Source organism: Brassica rapa, chromosome A04 (genome assembly GCF_000309985.2).
Source record: "Brassica rapa cultivar Chiifu-401-42 chromosome A04, CAAS_Brap_v3.01, whole genome shotgun sequence".
Taxonomy (NCBI): domain Eukaryota; kingdom Viridiplantae; phylum Streptophyta; class Magnoliopsida; order Brassicales; family Brassicaceae; genus Brassica; species Brassica rapa.
Genome location: NC_024798.2, coordinates 19,088,350 through 19,112,337, shown reverse-complemented (window position 1 = coordinate 19,112,337; position 23,988 = coordinate 19,088,350). Strand labels below are relative to the sequence as shown.

Genomic DNA, 23,988 nt, shown 5'->3' with positions numbered 1-23,988 from the left:
AATAATAATATTTTCGAGAATATTCAATTTGAGTGGTTAGTGTAAAGAATTCTTTCTATCGTGGTTAACAATTAATATATAATCTTTATGCATTTTCGGTCAAACAATGTATTTCACTAGTTTGTCCCAAATAACATGTGCTTAACTGTTAGACGCATAGTAGAAAACTCCATATAATTGTCAACGGATTCTGAGATGTAAATAAGTGTTGTAATATGTTGGCAAACCTTTTTGGTTAAGGAACAAGAGACGCGGCTGCGATCGCGTTGCCGGCATAACGTTCTCGATATGCTCCCATCTTGTTTCTCACAAACGAGAGAGTTTCTACACCAGTAAATTGCGTTCAAATTAAGAATAATCTGTAGTTAATTAGACAAACGATTTGGATATGAACTTTTATCTATCCATATATGTTACTATGTTAGTCCCTTAAAAACATGTTTCAAAACGAGGTGAAGATTCAGATTATATTGTCTGATATGTTGGAAAATGGATGAGGATTCAGAAACATGTTTAGTTCAAAAGGGCTCCATGGTCCACTGCATTAACATAAAACTAAAGTGGCAAAATAAAATCATGAGTCTCCATGATAATATCTTTAGACCAAGCATGAAGCATTTGTGATTATTGTACATTACATCTTTACGAATCTCACCTTTACCTTAGCCCTCCCCCCCTCTATGTGGGTGAAGAAATTAGCATAAGTGCATGATTAATCCCGGTCTCTTAGCCGAAGTTCTTAACTCATGATTTAACATTTTTTTTAAATAATTTTTGGTTAAGAAACGGTTCTTAAATCAAGAGATATAAGACCATCTTTATCGCGGGGTCCTAGTGGGTTTTTAGAGTGTGGACCCCGCAAAAAGGTTAAGAATCGATCACAAAACATATGAAATAAGAATCGATTTTGGAGTTTCTTGCACTGTTTGCGGATCCTACTAACACATGACGGTCCGCGATTGGTTAATTTTTGATTTTTTTTTATTTATTTCAAACAAAAAAAAACAAAAAAAAGTTTTTTAAGAAACCGGCAGCGATAATCATGCTCTAAGAGCCGTTTCTTAGATTTTCTTAATTAAAATATAAGAAAAGCTAAGAACCGTCTATTAAGTGAAGCTAATAACCCTAGTTTCTTCATGGTCTAATATAATGTAACTTAGTACCCATTTTTACTATTTATAGCATCAGTCAACATTTATATATAACGATAATAATCATTTTGTCAAAAATAAATAATTATTCCTAGATGCAAATTATTGTTGACTAAAAGTACAGGGGAACATTAGTAAGCTTATGTGCTGGAGAAATAAGAACAAGTGATCATTGAAGTATATACAGTAGAAACTCTATAAATTAATACCCGATAAATTAATAAACACGATAAATTAATAATTTTCTTCAGTCTCAAAACGGACTGATTCAAAATAGGACACAAATCGATAAAATAATAAGATAATAAATTTTTAGAAAATCCTATGCAAATATTTGGTCCCATTAAAAATATGAATTAGCAATTTATATGTATACACATTTTATATAAATATGAATCAACTATTATAATGCTTGTTTTATATTCACAACGAAATTATTTTTATATTTTCTTAGCACTAAATATATTTTAATGATATCTAGTAATACTAGTAAAATTATATCTAAAACCGTATTTAAATTATGTGAAACATATTTTACATACACCAAATAGTATAATAAAACCAATATAAATGTCGAATTTCAAAAAAAAATGTATATACAATAATATCAACTATTTCTCTAATTTTAGATAAAAATATATCTTAAAAGAAAAAAAATATTTTTTTTTTAAATTAATAACTCTATAAATTGATAAAATACTACAGTTCCAACATTATTAAGTTATAGAGCTTTTACTGTGTTACGTAAATGAAAGGGTTCTTAATCTTTCTTTCTTGGTATAAATTTTTAGGTATTCGTAAGGCAGTATAAATCTTTTTTGACTTTTTCACTTCTGACCCTGCGATATCCCTACCAAAACTTATATAACATTTTCTGAATTAATAAAATTAGTTTTCTTTATCGCACCCAAGATAATACGCTCCTTGCAAATAAACAAAACCACTACCAATAAAATGAACAAGGATTAACCATAAGAAAAATAAATTAAAGAAGAAAATAACTGCATAAACTAATGCCCACAGATGAGACTAAAACTCTAAACACAATAGTGCTGGATATGAATACATAGTTTGTGTTATTGATGTCAGATGCCTAACTTTCCGGATACAACACCACGTGAGATATGTCTGGATTCACTTCACCGTTCGTCTACTCTTCATTACATGCAGGTGTAGCCAACCAAAATAAATGAATCGAAATCTTTTTTACTCCTCTAGTATGTAGATGTTTTCTTTGTCAAATCAATATTTTTTGGTAAAACGGACAGATAGTATAATAGCAGTAAATGCTATATTTGTAGAAAGGGTGGCGAGTAAAATCGTAAATAAGACCGAGTGAGTGGTATTTAGTGGTAGCGTTTGGTACCAGCAAATGTCAGTTGTGCCTTGCGGCTTGGTTTCGACTCGGGACACAAAACATCAGCCATTTACTTCTGTAGTGCCCTTCAGAGATATTATCCCCAAAACAAAGCTCTTTTTCTCAAAATCACCATTTTGTTAAGATATGGATCAAAACACTCCTCTTGACCCCAGACAAGGATTTTCAAACTTACATGGAGAAAACGAAAAACTCGCACTCTTGCTCTTTTCGCAAGGCAATTAGCACAGATATTACAATTTCGAGGAACATATCTAACAAAGAAAAAGGTAAAAATTCCTTAAGATATTTGAAGTCCTCTAGTTCTGGAGCAAACAACCGGCCATTCTGATGGGTCGTCAACCATATCAATAAAATTTGTGCAATATTAGATGCAAAACTAATCTCAGTCATAGCTAGCGCTTTTAAATATTTCATTGTTCATCGGAGATAAGATGTCATGATATATATATATCCTTGAACCCTCAAACAAAACCCTTTTAACGTTGTAAATGTAACTAGACCAGCCATCTTATAACAACAACCTCTACACCTGCTTTCTTGTGTAAAATTTTCAGTGGATTTTTTAAGAAAAATGAATTTCAATGGCTCGGAAAGACCCTTTGAACTATTAGTTGGATTCATGTGAGGATCAGGCCACCATCTTTCTTTTTCTGATAAATTCCTATCTAACTCACAAAAATCATGTATTTACGCTAAATTTTGAAACAAAAAGTTTTTCTTAATGTTTCTGCTACTGTTATATTATGTAAGTTCTATCTTTATTCAGGTGTATGCCCAGATTAAGAAAAAAACTAACCACAGGTCCACAGGCTGGGTTTTTTTTCCAAAGCTTTTTTATATAAAAATTCATTCTCCAAATATTCGTAAACAAATTGTTTACAAATTGTTTACCAAAAAAAAAAAATTGTTTACAAGCCTATTTTAGGTTTGTTAAAGATCCAGTAACAAAGGGGCCATAAAAGAAGGACCATTAACACAAAGTGATGTTGTGAGTAATGTGCGCTTTATCTTTTAGTAGTAGGTGGGGACTACGTACTTAGTACTTAGAGCACGTTTATTGCTAAAGCCCTTAAGTGGTGCTTAATGAATTTTTAACTAATAAAAGTAAAGTAAGATAATTTGTTAAGAGACACTTAATGAAAGTGGTTTATTGGTAGTTGCTTAATTTTAAGGTCCTTAACAAATAAAAAATATTAAATTTATTTGGGGTTTTGTCTGACAGAGAGAAAGGTTTAGCCTTGATCCTGCCTCTTGATCAAACCCTCGGAAGACACATAGATAGAAAAAATAAAAACAAATCAGTGGATTGAATTTCTCTTGATTCACGATGAAATAGAAGAATCTAAGACATGCATCAATGAAATATTCAAACATGTAAACATATTGACTCATCTTTACCTTCCGATTCGCCATCGAGAGACACGCCGATCTTTGTGTAGAGCCACCAAAAAGAATAGAAATCGCCTTTCTTGTGGCTGGAAGAGGAGAGAAGGAAAAAAGAAAGAAGAGAAAGAAGAAACGGGAAGAAACACGCACACCTCTTCTCTCTCCAATGAACTCCTGCCGCGTGGCCAATAAGCGTCGTGCCTTTGTTCCCTTAATTAAGGGACGCGCTTTGGTTTAATTGGGGTTTTTTATTTATTTTTAATCTTTCTTAAGCTAAGGTCTCTTCTTAAGGTCTTCGAATAAACGTGCTCTTATGTTCAAAGTTTTAGTACAAATAATTTGAGCCCTTTTTCATGATTGTTTGGGAAGCTTTGAGATAAAGCTTAAGTTGCTAAATCTATAGAAAATTCATATCACAAGTTTCAGATCTAAATTAACAATAACACAAATAAAAGCTTATTATACCAAGTAGCTTTTGGTAATTAAATGGTGTACCCTAATAATAAAAGATTCAAAACAAGTTATAAATTATCCTTTTCATAAGTTCGTGTTGCACCGGAATTCTTTCATTTCCCACTTGGTCAATGAAAATAGTGTCACATTTTTGTATCTAACTAGAAATTATGTACTAATCGACAACCACATCCACACCTAAAATTAGTTAAATAGTAAAAATCCAAAATACCTTTTAACTAGAAAAACTACCATGCTTCAAATTTCTACACAAATTTTGATTATGATGCAGTTTTCACAGTGTTATTCAGTTTTATAAATGTTAATATAGATATAATGAATTCAAACACACTCAGTTTTACTCCATAATTTATTAGCGTAACAGCATTTACTCCACTTCTGTTTTCTCTCTCTCTCTCTCTCTCACCATATTACTCCAATTATTTTCATCTCTTTTTCACTAAATATTTTTACTCCATTTTACTCTATTTTTACCAATCACACTCTTTGTATTATTCTCGAGTTGCTAGGTAAGCTCATCAATTAATACTCTACATTGTATCTTATAGGAAATTATTATTATTTTAAGAATTTATACCTTATCTTCTCTTTGGAATCTATATATTTGACGTTATTCCAAATTGGCCCACTAAAAACTACAAGTAACTTTTGAGGACCCATTTGACTATAACACAACAATGATTTGACATCAACAATTACATAATCTTTGTTTTTGAGACTTCGTGGATAGACTTTAACAACTTGAGAAGAACTAAAGCAACCATTCAAAGTCTATACAACAAATAGAGACCATGTGGCTGTCGCTTTGTATTTAATGAGGGTTCCTTAAATATTTTATCATCATGTACATTCACCCCGGTTGAATTTTGGTTAGAAAGTTAGTACAACTTACCAGTTTTAGTGAATGTATATTTTATGTTTAGATGTTTATAGTGACCAGTTTTAGTGAATGAGGGTTCCTTAAAAATTAATATTAAAAGTTAATAAAATATTATGATATAAATTTTAAATTTTCTAATTAAAATAATATAGAGGTGGTTATATTTTTTCCAATTTCAAAATCTAAGCTTCCTTAAAGACAAAGAAAACAAATTTATAAATACATAAAATATATAAACATATTTGGAACTATAATTTCTATTAAAATAAATTTGTTAAAGAAAAATAATCTTGCTGTTGTTATTTATTTCTAGAGCTTGATCCGTGACCGTATAAATATTTGCTTTCACTTTAATTTTTTTTCTTTGTACTAATGGTATAATATATATATATATATGTAAATTAAAATGTATTACATAATTGTTAATATAACATTTTTAAACATAACAATTTTATTTATTACTTTGAATATTATATTTTGTGATTTTAATCGTCTATTATATCACAATGTATCATATAAATAAATCTAATATTTATAACTAATTGGACTTATATTATGAAAGCATTATACTAATATATGAATAAACTATTTTATATTTTATTTATATGTTATATAAATTGATTATGATGTGTGCTTTTTTTTATTTATTACTTATAAATATTAAAAATATTGAATATGTTAATACGAAATATATTAGGAAATTTATTTTGGTTATGATTTGAAAAATGAAATCTATATTTTAAATTTTGGAAAGACATTAAATGCTTAACGAAAATGTATATATATATGTAGACTTCTAAAATATGATCATAACTTTCTTAGATTGCTACAGATTTTTATGAAGTTGTATTACTTTTTTTGGGTAACAAGAATTTTTGTTGAAATATGAGTATTCTTTTCGAGTTTTTGATCAATAGGTTATATTTTTAAAATAATGTTTTTAAAAATAACTTTTTGGAAAGTTATCATTTTAATAGAAAACTATTGTAGATTTAGGATTCTGATTTATAAATTAGGATAACAAGAATTTTTGTTGATATATGAGTATTCTTTTAGAATTTTTGATTAATATATTGTATTTTAAATAAACTTTTCAACAACTGCTATTTTGGAAACTTATCATTTTATAGAGAACTATTGCATATTTGGGTTGATGATGTAAAAATTAGGATAACAATAATTTTTGTTGATATATGAGTATTCTTTCAGAAGTTTTTATCAATATGTTTAATTTTAAATAAAAATTTGAAAACTGCAATTTTTTTAAGTTATCATCTTTATAGAGAACTAATGTAGATTTGAGATTCTAATTTAGAAGTTAGGATAACAAAATATTTTTGTTGATATATGCGCTTTCTTTTGGAAATTTTGATCAATATGTTGTATTTTTTAAATAAAAATTTTCAAAAGCTGCTATTCTAGAAAGTTATCATTTTTATAAAGAACTGTTGTAGATTTGAGATTCTGGTTTAGAAATTAGGATAACAGAATTTTTGTTGATAGGTGAATATTTTTTTTGAATATTTGATCAATATGTTGTATTTTTAAAATATTTTTATAAAACCTGCTACTTTTAGAAAGTTATTATTTTTATAGAGAACTGTTGTAGATTTGTGATTCTAATTTAGAAATTAGAATAACACAATTTGTTTTTGATAGATGAGTATTTTTTCTGAATCTTTGATCAATGTGTTGTATTTTTAAAACCTACTATTATAGGAAAGTTATCATTTTTATAGAGAACTATTGTAGATTTGAGATTATGATTTAGAAATTAGAATAACAAGAAGTTTTGTTGATAGATGAGTACTCTTTTTGAATCTTTGATGAATATGTTGTATTTTTAAATAAACTTTTTAAAACATGCTAAGTTTAGAAAGATATCATTTTTATAGAGAACTATTGTAAATTTTGTATTCTGAGTTAGAAATAAAGATAACAAGAATTTTTGTTGTTAGAAGAGTATTCCTTCAAGAGTTTTGATCAATAGGTTGTATTTTTTTAATAAAATTTTAAAAACTGTTATTTTTGAAAAGTTATCATTTTTATAGAGAGTTATTGTAGATTTGAGATTATGATTTAGAAATTAGGATAACAAATGTATGAGTATTATTTTAAAAATTTTGATCAATAGATTGTAGTTTTTAAAATAAAATTTTTAAAACTACTTTATTGGAAATTTATCATTTTTAAAGAGACCTATTGTAGATTTGAAATTCTGATTTAGAAATTAGGATAACAAAGATATTTTTGATATATGAGTATTATTTATGAATCTTTGATTAATTGGTTGTATTTTCTAAATAAACTTTTTAAAAGCCACTATTTTTGGAAAATTATCATTTTTATAGGGAAATATTGTTGATTTGGGATTCTGATTTAGAAGTTTGGTATTCTGATTTAGAAATTAGTATAACAAGAATTTTGTTGATAGATAAGTATTCTTTCAGAAGTTTTGATCATTATGTTGTATTTTAAAAATTGATATGTTTGGAAAATTATCATTTTTATAGAGAACTATTGTAGTTTTAGGATTATGATTTAGAAATTAGGAAAATAATCATTTTTGTTGATATATGAGTATCTTATAGAATTTTTGATCAATATGTTGTACTTTTTAAAATAAACTTTTAAAATATGCTATTTTTGGAAAATTTATCATTTTGATGGAAGATTGTTGTAGATTTTGGATTTTGATTTAAAAATTAGGATAATAAGAATTTTGGTTCACAGATGATTATTCTTTCTGAATTTTTGATAAATAGGTTATATTTTTTAAATAAAATTTTAAAAACTGCTATTTTTAAAAAGTTTTCATTTTATAAAGAAATATTGTAAATTTGGGGTTCTGAGTTAGAAATTAGGATAAAAATAATTTTGTTGATATATGAGTAGTCTTCTAGAACTTTTGATCAATATATTGTATTTTTAAAAACTGCTATTTTTGAAAGTTATCATTTTTATAGAGAAATATTGTAGATTTGAGATTCTAATTTAGAAATTAAGATAACTATAATTCTTGTTGATATATGAATATTTCTTTAAAATTTTTGATCAATAAGTTGTAGTTTTTTAAATAAACTTTTTAAAATTTGATATTTTTAGAAAGTTATCATTTTTAATAGAGAATTGTTGTAGATTTGGGATTCTGATTTAGAAAGTATGATAACAAGAATTTTCAAATTTATCAAGGCCTAGCTATGGCATCATGACTGTCCAAAAGTTTCATTGCGACATTACCTTCCTCCGAGTTAATTTATTGCGGTGAAAATTATCAACTTGCCGTCTATGTGAAGCAATCAGATAGCTGAAGTCGAGTATGGGGATCACGTTAACAATGGGTCTAACCTATTAGCTATATATCAGCGGGTCTCAATAACGGATAGATAGTAATCAGCGATATTGTCCTAATCTTTGAATGTTCAGAGGGAGATGGGTGCAAAGTCTTAGGTAGTAGTATTCGAGCTGTGTATTATTCCTAATGGACATACCATGTATTGTGCGTATCAAAGCTGGCCCTAAACTATCGGACGCTTAAATGCACTTGAGAAACTTTAAAACTTTTGAGAAAAGGAACTTATGATTTTATCTGCCATCAACATCACATTTTTGATGATTAAAAGCAAAGATAATTTATTGATAACTTAACCTTTTGCTAGAATTGACAATAGAATTTATGTTCTTCCTGAAGGGAAATTTTTTTTAGATAGGTTAAACTTACGCTATGTCATGATACTATTAACGGTGTAATCTAAAATCCACGAAGATCTATAGATTTCTCTTCCAAAATTTTAAATTATATGAAATAGTATCTCTTATATAACATAAGTGATTATGTGAATAACCTTAAAAGAACAATACCAATATATTTCACTATATATGTATATATGTTCGAAAATAATGTTTTATTTTTTGTGGTCAGAATGATACATTTATTTTTTGGCAACCAAATTCTTTATCTTGAAAAAGAGTCAGCTATTTATGTTTTAGTAATCGACTTTAACTATTTCTATTTTGAATTTTTTTTACTTCAACTATTTGATACGGTAGTATTTTATAAAAGACACCTTTGAATACCATTTAGATGGTTTGTTACAATTACAAATACTTTTTTTTTGTTGACAAAAGATAAATGTGATGTTAATTTTCACCTGTTATTAAGAAGAGACTGGAATGCTTAATCTTTTTACAGTTTAAAATATTTAACTAAATGTTTTACTATTAAATGTTAATAGATACAATTGCAGTAAGTGTAATTTTAATTTAGGCTGGATTTCACATTTATTGTAGTCATCAACCTATTGTTACACGGGTACTAATTACATTGCTCCATAATTATTTGGGTTTAATAATTAGATATCTTTCATTATTACGCAGATAAACCCGTTAAAAACAAAGTACGTTCGCATTGAAATTTTTTTTACCTAATTTATCATTATATAAACATGTTTTGGTGAGAATTAATAATTAATTAGATATGTATGATTTCATTTTAGTTCAAAACTATTAAGTTTTGTGTGTTTTATTTTATTTGGAAGTTGTTCCAAATTAATATATATTTTTCCGTATATTGCTTGTGGGGATAATATATTGTATAGTTTTTGTTTATAATATATATGCTTTCATATGACATTGTACACTTTTAAAAATCTAATTATATTATATGTTTGATAGACAACACATAATAGTATATTTAAATCGTTTTTAATTAACGTTTGATGTCAATTTGATGTTTTTAATATTTAATTTTTAGGTAAATTAATTAGATTGACTATCTAATAGTATTTTTGATATTCAGTTAACTAACCTAGATTTTCTTAATTTTATTAAAATTAATTTAAAATACTAACTATATATCATGTATTAGATTCTTATGTGCATATTGTAAGTACATATACTAACTATATATTGATATTTTTATAAAATCGTTTCTTCACTAATATAACAAATTAGATCCTATAAGTATTTTTTAGCAACAGTGTTTAAACTGAATATCCAATAAATATTAAATAATTTATGTACTGTAACAGAATAATCTGATTTGCATATATATTTTAATCTATTAATCAAAAATGAATATGTCCAAAATTCAAGTGACAACATTTATAAGTAGATAAGAAAAGAGGATTCTAAATTAATAAATTAGAATTATAAATACACACCAACATAAAAGAGTAAATGCAACCCACTATAATGCATTTGGGTTGGTATATTATATGGAGGCCACATCAATGTTCCATGTGGTATCACTTAGTTTAGGTATATACTAATGTAACGGGAAATAATAAATACATGAGTCTAGTCTATAAATCTATTTGTTTTTCCATACGTGTTAAGAAAACTTTTCTTAGTTTCACTTTAAAAATGTTAGTTTTCCATCATTTTCAGAAGCATCTTATACAGATCCGGTCCTGAAATTTGGAAACCCTATTTGAAACTAATATATATATATATATATATATATTAAAAATAGTTGAAATTATTTATTTTATTTTAAGAAATATCAAAATTGTTAGTTTTAATAACATAAAAATACATTTATATTTTAATTGTACTATTAAAGTTATGTGTTTAATTGTTTGACAACATTTATTTAAATTATAATAACAAAAATCATTGACATTAAGGTTGCCGAAACAGAGGGAGATTGGTGGGTTTGATTTGCAGGGTAAGCTTTGGGTGAGGGAATAGGGTTGAGGTTGGGAGGGGAAAGAGAAGAGGGTTGACGGGGAATTGGAGGTCAACATTGCACTTAAACACACTTTCTACATTTATTGAAGCACACTTTGTACAATAATCATTGACATTAAGCTCCGACGATCTCTCTATTGGTGTTGAAAATTTACATCACCGACTAAAACACATGTGAATCAAGCATCTGAGCGTGAATTTATGTTATTTTCGTCCAAAATACCATTAATATATAACAACATATCATAACACTTGTGCTGCTATGTCCATAGAATGAATTATAGATTTTTATGTGGTTATTCCAAGCAATTTTCCTAATATTAAGGAACTGACGTGTATAGATCACGTGACAGTGTTTGACAAGAAAAACTATTTAGTTTTAGTGGATTTTTAATGACTTCCATAAAATCAATATGACAGACTGAAATCTCCGTGAAAGACCTACTATATACAAATATATATTAATGCTAATCTATTTCTTTTATTTTGCAATTCAATTTCATCACCTACCATCTTTTCTCTTAGAAACAAATAATGCATGTTTCAAAAAAAACAAAACAAATAATGCATGTTGTATTTTTTGAACCAAATTTCAATTAAAATTCAGGTAGACGATCATAACATAACTAAAATACAAAGTTCAAAACAATTCAAAAGAACTGAAACTAAAATGAGAAAATCTGAGCAAAAATGATACGTTGTGTACTTGCAATATACATAGCTGAACCTGGAACTTCCAGAGGCCACAAGAAACCGCAGGTAACCACAGTCAGACTCATTGATAAAACATGGTAGAGACTGACACTCACAGCATACCAAAAACAAACTTAAACAATAAGAGGCAAAGATGGAGATCAAAGCCTCTAACTATAAACCGGCGGCGCGTGGGCCTTCAAGAACATAAAAAATTCTCCATAGTTGTTTGGATAATCAATAGATTGGTGTCGGTCTTCACCAACTTTAACTCTCATTCTATTTCACACGTCTCAAACCACTCATTCTTCGCAATTAACTATCTTCCCTAATTAATCAAAATTTGATATCCACATTTTGGCTATTATTTTATTCAAATCACTTCCTTGCGTATTCGGAAGATCGACTAATTAATTTATGTAACGGCTATAGTCATACTGATATTGTTATCTATTATACATAGTCTGTTCTTTTTCTTTCTCTAACCGTTGAAAAATCAAAAGCATATATTTCTTTGGTATACTAATATCAACCACCTCAACAACAAAATCATGCCCATTCTCTTTCGCTTCTCACTATATAAACAACACTCCTAAAAAGTATTCACCAATCCATACTCATTCTCACCTTCCAAATCTCCTAGCTCTCTCTCTTCTCTTCTTGTCTGATGGGGGCTCAGGAGAAGCGGCGTCGTTTCCAGCCAATAACAAGCTATGAGATTAAGGACCGGTCGAACCAAACCGTGGCTGCTGATCTCGATGGAACGTTACTAATCTCTCGTAGCGCATTTCCTTACTATTTCCTCGTGGCCCTCGAAGCAGGGAGCTTGCTCCGCGCTTTGATCCTACTTACGTCCGTACCATTCGTCTACCTCACGTACCTCTCCGTCTCCGAGACACTAGCCATCAACATTTTCATCTTTATCACCTTCGCTGGTCTCAAGATCCGAGACGTTGAGCTCGTGGTCCGTTCCGTCCTACCGAGGTTTTACGCGGAGGACGTGAGACCTGACGCGTGGAGTATCTTCAACACGTTCGGGAAGCGGTGCATAGTAACAGCTAGTCCACGGATCATGGTTGAGCCGTTCGTGAAGACATACCTAGGAGTCGATAAAGTTCTTGGAACGGAACTCGAAGTGTCCAAATCGGGTCGTGCAACTGGTTTTGTTAGAAGACCAGGTGTTCTCGTTGGTCAACACAAATGCGACGCCATTTTGAGAGAGTTCGGTGGCGTTGCGTCTGGTTTACCTGATTTGGGGCTTGGCGATAGTAAGACAGACCACGATTTCATGTCAATTTGCAAGGTTATTTCCGTCACTTATCTTCTTATTTTTTTGTATGATATGTTATTTTCGTATTTTTTTATTACTGCTATCTAACTCTATAAATACTTTATTCACGACATTATGAGTATATAACTATATGTCTATGAAACTTGGACGTACGTGCAGCTTTTTTGGTTGAGTAGTTATTGTGTTGTCCTATGGTGTTCACTGTTTAGTGTGTACAGCCCTTCTTATTCATTTTGGCCAATCATATAATATTTTTATAATGTCTAGTGGCACTAAATGAGGATAAAATTAGGTAAATAACTAAAGAAACTTTTGTTCTTTTTATAATGTCTAGTGTGCAAAAAAAAAAAAACTAAAGAAACTACTTGTAAGAAAATAAAATAGGTGGGGTTTTACGTATAAGGCCAAAGTCATTTTACGTGCTTAAACTTTCTTATCTACCCAATATACTATTTTAGAAATTTGTTTTAGACCTTACGAGTGAACTCTTAAACTCTGTGATAGAATCAGTAACTTTAGGTACTTTCATACACGAACCACTGTTTTTTTTTTGTCATGTAAAAGCCATGATCATATTTGTTTTGTTCTTCTTCACTCTCATAACGTAAACTGCTAAGTAATTAAGTCAAAAATATAATTTAGTCAAAAAAAATTTATCCTAGGTAATTATATAAATTACGTACACATGTAATATGTATTACATGTTTTTCTAATCACTAATAATTTTGATAGTACATATGTTTATCTAATCACTAATAATTTTGATAGTACACATGTCTCTCTCATGAGTACTATGGTGTCGCATCATATAATTCGACCCAAAAAAAATCAAAAGTGCATGCTACCAGACAATTACGTACAAATCACAACTAGTTTTCAGCTTCAGTTAATATAATAACAATTTTTTTAATTGACTGCAGGAGGGTTACATGGTGCCACGTACAAAATGCGAACCATTACCAAGAAATAAACTCTTAAACCCTATAATATTCCACGAGGGCAGATTAGTCCAACGACCAACTCCGTTAGTTGCATTGTTAACTCTCCTCTGGCTTCCCGTCGGTTTTCTAGTCTCTCTCATCCGCGTTTACACGAATATTCCGTTACCGGAACGCATCGCCCGTTACAACTACAAGCTCACAGGGATCAAACTAATCGTCAACGGCAACCCGCCTCCGCCACCTAAACCCGGCCAACCAGGCCACCTCTTGGTCTGCAACCACCGGACTGTCCTCGACCCCGTGGTGACAGCTGTCGCGCTCGGTCGGAAAATTAGCTGCGTCACGTACAGTATCAGCAAATTCTCTGAGCTAATCTCTCCGATAAAAGCCGTTGCGTTGACTCGTCAGCGCGAGAAAGACGCAGCGAACATCAAGCGTCTCTTAGAGGAAGGTGATCTCGTGATATGTCCCGAGGGAACCACTTGCCGTGAGCCTTTCCTTCTCCGGTTTAGTGCACTCTTTGCCGAGCTTACTGACAGGATCGTTCCCGTGGCGATTAATACGAAACAAAGCGTGTTTAATGGTACAACTACACGTGGCTACAAGTTTCTTGATCCTTACTTTGCGTTCATGAACCCCGTTCCGACGTTCGAGATCACGTTCCTTAAACAGCTTCCGGCTGAGCTGACGTGTAAAGGAGGCAAGTCGCCGATAGAGGTGGCGAATTACATACAGAGGGTTTTAGCAGGAACCTTAGGGTTTGAGTGCACCAACTTCACAAGAAAGGATAAGTACGCAATGCTAGCTGGTACCGACGGTAGGGTTCCGGTGAAGAAGGAGAAGATATGATTATTTGATTGGAGGAAAGAGAAGATGAAGAAATAATACAAATATTTAAATCTTTTTTTTTCATTTAGCAAGAATTGGTAAGTTTGTTAATTTCTTTGTCTTCTATGCTTCGATAATTGTTTCTTTGCAAGTTTTTTCGTGATATTTTCAAGTTTTACTTTTAGTATAATAACGATTTAAGAAAGAAAACCTTGGTGTGATCATTTGCTTGATTGTATATAATATTTGTCTTTTAAATCGAATGTAAATTAATTCTGACCCAAAAATCTGTTTTACATTAAGCTCATCTTAAGCATGTTATACAAATATTTGTCAATAGTGTAAACAGGTTATAAAACATATAATGGACACAGATTTTCTAATATGACGGTATGTGACATTTCATACATCTAACAATAATCTATATTATTAAAACTGAAGTACATTTGAGAGTTGTTTGGAAACTTGGATAATAGTATAAATGAGAATTGTTTGGAAACATGGATAGTAGTATAAATGAGAATTGTTTGGAAACATAGATAGCAGTAGAAAATAATACTTGCTTATCTTAATTGATTTTTTAAAAAATTTTAATTATATTGTTAATCAATTCTAACCCTTCATTTATTATATTTACTAAATAAGTTAATATCATTTATTACAGAAGTACAAAACAAAATTTATTTGTTTTCAATTTTTATTTTATCTTTTACATTCATTTTTCTCAATTTTAATTATTTCTATACAAAATTCAAATCAAAATAATAATTTAAAATTAATTTATATAAATAATTGATTCAAATATATATATATATTTTAAGAAAATTTACTAAAATATTTTCCAATAACCATTTAAAAAATATTTTCACTATATATAAGAAAAATACAATACATAACTTAATTAAAAACACCAACTTAAATTATGGTTTTTATATTTCATATTAAGTTTATAAATATAATATATGTGATTATTTATATGATGGTATGTATAAAATAATATTAATTATATGATTACTTATATTATGGTACATATAAAATATGATTAATTATATGATGACATATATATGATATATAATAGTGACATGAAAAACAAAACTTATTTGTTTTCAATTTTTTTATTTTATCTTTTACATTCATTTTCTCACTTTTTAACTATCTCATTAATTATATTTACTATAATATTTTACCAGGATTATTTACATATTAACTATAATAATTCGACATATTTAAATGAAACCACTCTATTTGTGATAAGAATTCAAAATGGTTAACAATTTTTTTTATTTACTTATGTATCGGTTAGACATGGACATTCGGATAACTATTTAGCTACGAGTTATTTTTGTGGGTTATCATGCTTTTTGAGTTTTGAAACTAGACTTCATTTCGGTATTATAAATTTTCATGTGTGTTTCGAATCGGGTCCAGATGAATTCAGTCTTGATATATACAAACCTACAAATATCCAAAAACTAATGTATTTGACGCCGGTACGGATATTTGTATGAAAAGTAAGAATATTAACCGATTCAATTCGGGTATGTTGAATTCAAATTAAACTAAAAATAACCAAATAACCAAAAGTAATCATATTACTCTATTTGGTTCAGGTTCGATCATGATGTATAGAAATCTAAAAGTACTTATGCAATTAATTATATTATGACACATATAAAATATATAATACTAATCATAAAAATAAAATATCGATTTATAAGAAAGTAAAAATTAACACCCGCACGGGCGTGCGGGTCAATCTCTAGTATATGATTATAACCACTACAAAGATCCAACGTACTGTCATAACCACTAAGATCAAATGTACGTCTGAATGTCATAAGTCATAACCATTAAAGTTAATATTAAATTTGCATTTATTTATATGTATAGTAGCTGATGTACCTGATCATCATCATGTCAGGAATATACAAGTATACAACCATGAGTGAAATCACAAATTGATCTACAGAGACTACAGTGTAAACCGATCAAACAATTGTGTAAGACATAAAATTCATCTGTCCCACACAAAAAGATTTGTTTTGACAGGTAAGAAAGTTATTGCACCACATGCAGAAATACGGTGAAAAGTCTCGTTTAAACGTCCGAAAAGTGTTTCTCCATTTTTATTTTATTTGGAAGTTAAACAACTTAAGACCACGATACATGTTGAAGAAATGTAAAATGAAAAGATGGAATTTGACAGTTGTGTTGTACGGTGTACCAGTCATGACTTATGACTATAACTTTTTGTGCATGGAGCTCTGTGTGCTGGTGACATAGAGTTGTGCCAACCAGTAGCGATCCTGGGTACAAGCCATGGAAGCATGTGCTTCCGGCCCTGTTTCAAATATATTATATTTTGGCCATTAATTTTGAAAGATATCTAATAGCATAATTGTTTAATTATTAATTTATTAATTTTGAAAGATATCTAGAAAAGTGGAAGGTTCGAACTACTTTAGAAGTAGATTTTTTTGATGTTTAATTATTAATTTATAGGCCCATAATTGTATTTTGCTTCTAGCTTGATTTTTTTTCGGGCCGGGCCTGGTGCCAACTATAGAAAGCCAGTCCAACTAGAAATATAAAAATTCAAGATTATGGTCATAACTAATGTTGTAGAAATCCCTTCTTTAAGTCAAAACTGTGATTCATATTTTAACGCTGACCCAAAACTTTATGCCAAATCACAAAATCAAAAGAAATCTATACTATTATTTGCGAAATAAATTTTTGGAATCGAGCTCTCTCACATTAAAAGTTAGATTGGTTAATAATGTTTATACCCTTAATAAATAAAATGTATAACTAAATTAAAAAATAAAAATGAAATTTTAATTTTCTTATTAGATAATTGATTAAAATTAATAATAGTAATAATTATCCAAAATCTGAAAATATAATTTAAAAAGAGAGATATTTTCTGTATATATTGTATTGTTATATGAAAAAGTCTTTTAGTATAAAGTTAAAAACATGAATTATATAACTAAATATTAAAAACATGAATTATATAACTAAATATTAATCAAATAAAATGTATAACTAAATTTAAAAAATAAAAACAAAATTTTAATTTATTTGATTAGATAATTGATTTAAATTAATAATAGTAAGAATTATCCAAAATCTGAAAATATAATTTAAAAAAAAAGATAATTTCTGTATATATTATATTGTTATCTGAAAAAGTCTTTTAGTAAAAAGTAAAAAACATGAATTATATAACTAAATATTAATCAAATAAAATTCTTAATTATACAACTAAAAATAGAATATTGAACTATCCAAAATTTAAAAATATAATTAAAAAAAAGAGATAATTTATATATATATATATATTGTATTGTTATCTGAAAAGTATTTTAATAAAAATTTAAAAACACAAATTAATAATTAAATATTAATCAAATAATTTTTTTAATTATATAAATAAAAAATATAATATTAAGTTATTTTAAGATTTGTTTTAGTATAATGAATATAGTGTACAAAAAACTTTTCAAAAATTATGAAAACGTTTAAGCCCGCATCGCGGACAAAACACCTAGTTGTTACAATAAAAAAGAATGTTATTATAGTACTCTATTGAAACACTCACTTGGATGATTATTTGATAATTGCCAACTCTTTTTTGACACAGAAGAGTAACAACATACCTCAATTATACAGTTTTGTCCGTTTTCTAACTTTAGCTTCTTTTTCATGTTAGATTTAAATCAAGCCTAAATTGACACACTCATGTCGTGTGTACAATGAATTTCCGTTGTTTTAGTATTTGGTTGACTGATAATCTATGTAGTCTACCAAGAAAACACATATCAATGTAAATGACCAATCTAGTTAGGTGGATCATTAGTACGATATTTAGGTCTTATCAGATGTCCGTCCAAGTACATCTATTTAATCACGGGTTTATATTAGATACTAGCAGCATATTATACGATTGAGTTGCTATATCTATAAGTAGAATAATGAAAAGATAATCAAAGACAATGTCCAGTGTTGGGTCTACTATTGTCGTATGATTATGACTCAGCCATTAATATTCGTCACAAGGGTATCTACTTAGGCAGCGTCTTAAATATTTGATCAAACCATTGGGCTCGGTGACAACCTCTCCCTTCTGCGAAAATTTATTTACCCAATTTATTTTTTTATTTGAAAGTTTCAACTCAATTGGTTCCAATTAGTTTGCGATCTGGACTTTCAATTATTACCTTCCGATCTTATGGAGCAATCGTAGATTGAATTGGGTGTTGGGGGGGGGGGGCGGGGCGATTTTAACAATCTCCTGGTTTACACTATTTTTTTCTGTAAAATAAAATTACTCTATAATAGGGTTTGAGTTTACTCCACTAAGAGCATCTCCAGAAGACACTCTATAATTTCAAATATGAAATTTTTTTGCTCTCCAAAAAAGAACTTCAAATTTGAAGTTTTGAGGAATGAAACTCTATATTTGAAGTTTCACTACTCAAAACTTCAAATTTAAAGTTTCATATTTTTATTTGCATTTTGGTCCCTACAATTATATATCATATTTATAATTCATAAGTATTTTCTCGTTTATTGTTTTAATCCTTAAAAAATTATATCTCATAAATATATTAAATTTAAGTTTTACACATAAATTAAATAAACTTTAAAATAATATTTAAACTATTTTAACAACAAAAAAAATATACAAAAGAAACTTAACAAAAAAGCTTTTAAAAAATTTCATGAAGATATAACTATTACAACAACACTAATAGTTAGGTAAGTTTGATATGAAACCTTCAAAATTTCTAAATATTGTCCAATTTGTTTTGTGTTACTTAGGATGGTTGTTGTTGTTGATGTCTTTTTCATACAATATTTTTTTGTTCATATCGAATATATTCATGAGTATTAATATCATCGATAAAAGTTAGTATTTTAGAAATATTTTAATATAATATAATATAAAAATTTATTAATTAATATTGTTGTAATATGTTTACTAGGATAAGACCCGCGCCTTGCGCGGGATTAAGTTATTATTTTTATTATATTTTGGAGAATGAAACAATAGTTTGGCTTCATTTGGATTACGGGTGTTCAACCCGGATATCGGGTTGGTTTCGGTTCGGTTCGATTTTTTTCGGTATTTGGTTAGTAAAATATAACTACTATTCTAAATCCATATTTACTTTGACTTTAGTCTTTCACATACTTTTGAAAGATTTCAACTGGACGACTAAATTGATCAGCCAATCTTGTTGCTTTAAATCATTAGTGTATATATATATATATTATTTAGTTTGAATATTTATTAAATAAAAATTCATATCCGTTATATTTTATGATCATTTGTAAATTATTATAACAAAAAAATAATCTATTGATCACAAAATTTTCAGAGTGGAAATATTCAAATTTCTAATAATATATAGACGTTTTGAAAAATTCAAATATAACATATAAGAAAAAATGTAAATGTTTTTATTATATATTTAATGTGATTTTTTATTATCTTTCAATAATATAAAATTAAAAAAAAAGAACTAAGATACCAAAATTGTTATCAAATATTTATTATTCATAATAATTAATTTTCATATATACGTTAATCATATAAGGTAATTTCGTAGCTTCTAATTAAGGAAAGTGCAAAAAAAATTTTGGTAGATTATTTATCAATTCGATAGTTAGTTTAATAAAAAATATAATGTAAGTCAAGATGGACCAACCTATTTTTCTAAGAATAGTATATTTTATATAGTCATTTATTAAATGAGAATTTATAATCATACAGTTCTATGATCATTCATATCATTTTATAACTGAATATTTAAATCATCGATAACAAAATTTTCAATGTGAAATCTTTAATAAGTTTATAATTTATAAATGTTTTTGAAAATTCATTGAAAGTTTTAATATTAAAATATTTATGTAATCTTATGGTATATAGTATAATCTATATATATATATATAAATATATGTTTTATTATTAAATGATATTTTTTACTCATATGGTTTTAAAATAATGTGTATCTTCTTATAATATTAAATAAAAGTTCATATTAATACAATTTTATGATCATTTGTAACTTATTATGACAAAAAAATAATCTATTGATCACAAAATTTTCAGAGTGGGGATCTTCAAATTTCTAATAATTTATAGACGTTTTGAAAAATTCAAAATATAACATATAAGAAAAATTATAAATGTTTTTATTATATATTTAATGTGATTTTTAAATATATTTTAATAATATAAAATTAAAAAAAGAACTAAGATACAAAAATTGTTATCAAATATTTATTATTCATTATAATTAATTTTCACATATACGTTAATCATATTAGGTAATTTCGTAGCTTTTATTTAAGGAAAGTGCAAAACATTTTTTGGTACGTTATTTATCAATTCGATAGTTAGTTTAATAAAAAGTGTAATATAAGTTAAGATGGACCAACCTATTTTTCTAGGAATAGTATATTTTGTATAGTTATTTATTAAATAAGAATTTATAATCATACGGTTCTATGATCGTTCATATCGTTTTATAACAAAATATTTAAATCATCGATAACAAAATTTTCAATCTGAAATCTTTAATAAGTTTATAATTTATAAATGTTCTTGAAAATTCATTGAAAGTTTTAATATTAAAATATTTATGTAATCTTATGGTATATAGTGTTTAATATATATATATATATATTTATTTATTTTATTATTAAATGATATTTTTTACTCATATGGTTTTAAAATCATGTGTATCTTCTTATAATAAAAATGTTAAACCATTGATCATTAATTTTTAACATAATAATTTTAATAGTTTTAGTCATTTATTGTCGTTTTTAAAAATTCAAAATATAACATATACGAAAAAATCTAAATTTTATTTTTATAGCTAATTTGATTGTTTAATTTATTTTAATAATATAAAATTAAACAAAAAATGATGGAGGAGATATACATTGTTATCAAATCTTTATTATTAAACTCATTAATTGTCATATATATATTAGTCATTTATGGTAATTCCGTAGGTTTTATTTAAGGAAAGAAAATATCATATCATATCATTATATCATATAGTTTGACCAACTTATGTATCTAACAACATATAAAAATCGAATGTGGACCTACTTATTTTTCAATTGAATGTAATTGACTACCTAATTGAGTGCCACCTATGCATTGGGGCCTCTTTTAATTAATACAAAATTGAGGTTACATCTTTTCAAATGTTCCTCAATTAATATATAAGGGATGAGTCGGAGTATGTGTGCTATATATAGTGGGGGTGTGATCAAGTGTGTTTGGCTTGGATTTTGGTTAAAACGGTCGAATCTTTTACGATTAGTTTTCCTTTTCTTTTCAAGTATTTAAAGTACTAGGATAAGACCCGCGCCTTGCGCGGGATTAAATTATTATTTTTATTATATTTTGGAGAATGAAACAATAGTTTGGCTTCATTTGGATTACGGGTGTTCAATCCGAATATCGAGTTGGTTTTGGTTCGGTTCGGTTTTTTACGGTATTTGGTTAGTAAAATATAACTACTATTCTAAATCCATATTTACTTTGACTTTAGTCTTTCACATACTTTTGAAAGATTTCAACTGGACGACTAAATTGATCAGCCAATCTTATTGCTTTAAATCATTAGTGTTTATATATATATATATATATATTATTTAGTTTGAATATTTATTAAATAAAAATTCATATGCGTTATATTTTATGATCATTTGTAACTTATTATAACAAAAAAATAATCTATTGATCACAAAATTTTCAGAGTGGGAATATTCAAATTTCTAATAATATATAGACGTTTTGAAAAATTCATATATAACATATAAGAAAAAATATAAATGTTTTTATTATATATTTAATGTGATTTTTTAATATCTTTCAATAATATAAAATTTAAAAAAAGAACTAAGATACCAAAATTGTTATCAAATATTTATTATTCATAATAATTAATTTTCATATATACGTTAATCATATTAGGTAATTTCGTAGCTTCTAATTAAGGAAAGTGCAAAAATATTTTGGTAGATTATTTATCAATTCGATAGTTAGTTTAATAAAAAATATAATGTAAGTCAAGATGGACCAACCTATTTTTCTAAGAATAGTATATTTTATATAGTCATTTATTAAATGAGAATTTATAATCATACAGTTCTATGATCATTCATATCATTTTATAACTGAATATTTAAATCATCGATAACAAAATTTTCAATGTGAAATCTTTAATAAGTTTATAATTTATAAATGTTTTTGAAAATTCATTGAAAGTTTTAATATTAAAATATTTATGTAATCTTATGGTATATAGTATAATCTATATATATATATATATATAAATATATGTTTTATTATTTAATGATATTTTTTACTCATATGGTTTTAAAATAATGTGTATCTTCTTATAATATTAAATAAAAGTTCATATTAATACAATTTTATGATCATTTGTAACTTATTATGACAAAAAAAATAATCTTTTGATCACAAAATTTTCAGAGTGGGGATCTTCAAATTTTTAATAATTTATAGACGTTTTGAAAAATTCAAAATATAACATTTAAGAAAAATTATAAATGTTTTTATTATATATTTAATGTGATTTTTAAATATATTTTAATAATATAAAATTAAAAAAAGAACTAAGATACAAAAATTGTTATCAAATATTTATTATTCATTATAATTAATTTTCACATATACGTTAATCATATTAGGTAATTTCGTAGCTTTTATTTAAGAAAAGTGCAAAACATTTTTTGGTACGTTATTTATCAATTCGATAGTTAGTTTAATAAAAAGTGTAATATAAGTTAAGATGGACCAACCTATTTTTCTAGGAATAATATATTTTGTATAGTTATTTATTAAATAATAATTTATAATCATACGGTTCTATGATCGTTCATATCGTTTTATAACAAAATATTTAAATCATCGATAACAAAATTTTCAATCTGAAATCTTTAATAAGTTTATAATTTATAGATGTTCTTGAAAATTCATTGAAAGTTTTAATATTAAAATATTTATGTAATCTTATGGTATATAGTGTTTAATATATATATATATATATTTATTTTATTATTAAATAATATTTTTTACTCATATGGTTTTAAAATCATATGTATCTTCTTATAATAAAAATGTTAAATCATTGATCATTAATTTTTAACATAATAATTTTAATAGTTTTAGTCATTTATTGTCGTTTTTAAAAATTCAAAATATAACATATACG

General features: G+C 27.0%; 1 protein-coding gene and 1 long non-coding RNA gene across 2 annotated transcripts; one reads left to right on the top strand and one right to left on the bottom strand.

The window, feature by feature from the left end:
- Positions 1-624: 624 nt before the first annotated feature.
- Positions 625-5,544, bottom strand: LOC108871703. The gene is made up of 2 exons (XR_001958331.2): positions 3,931-5,544; positions 625-3,794 (listed from the first exon to the last, which is right to left on the bottom strand). It is a non-coding gene; the product is annotated as an uncharacterized LOC108871703 (long non-coding RNA).
- A 1,876-nt stretch (positions 5,545-7,420) lies between these two features.
- Positions 7,421-14,991, top strand: LOC103865652 (glycerol-3-phosphate 2-O-acyltransferase 6). Its single transcript, XM_009143473.3, has 2 exons — positions 7,421-12,959; positions 13,868-14,991. The coding sequence occupies exons 1-2, from the start codon at positions 12,324-12,326 to the stop codon at positions 14,735-14,737; spliced, it is 1,506 nt and encodes a 501-aa protein (XP_009141721.1). The 5' UTR covers positions 7,421-12,323; the 3' UTR covers positions 14,738-14,991.
- The last annotated feature ends 8,997 nt before the right edge of the window (positions 14,992-23,988 follow it).

Excerpts from the sequence above, each read along its gene's own strand:
- LOC103865652 (XM_009143473.3), top strand. The coding sequence starts at position 12,324 with ATGGGGGCTCAGGAGAAGCGGCGTCGTTTCCAGCCAATAACAAGCTAT. Across the intron at positions 12,960-13,867 it reads ATTTCATGTCAATTTGCAAG|GAGGGTTACATGGTGCCACG; the intron begins GTTATTTCCGTC and ends AATTGACTGCAG.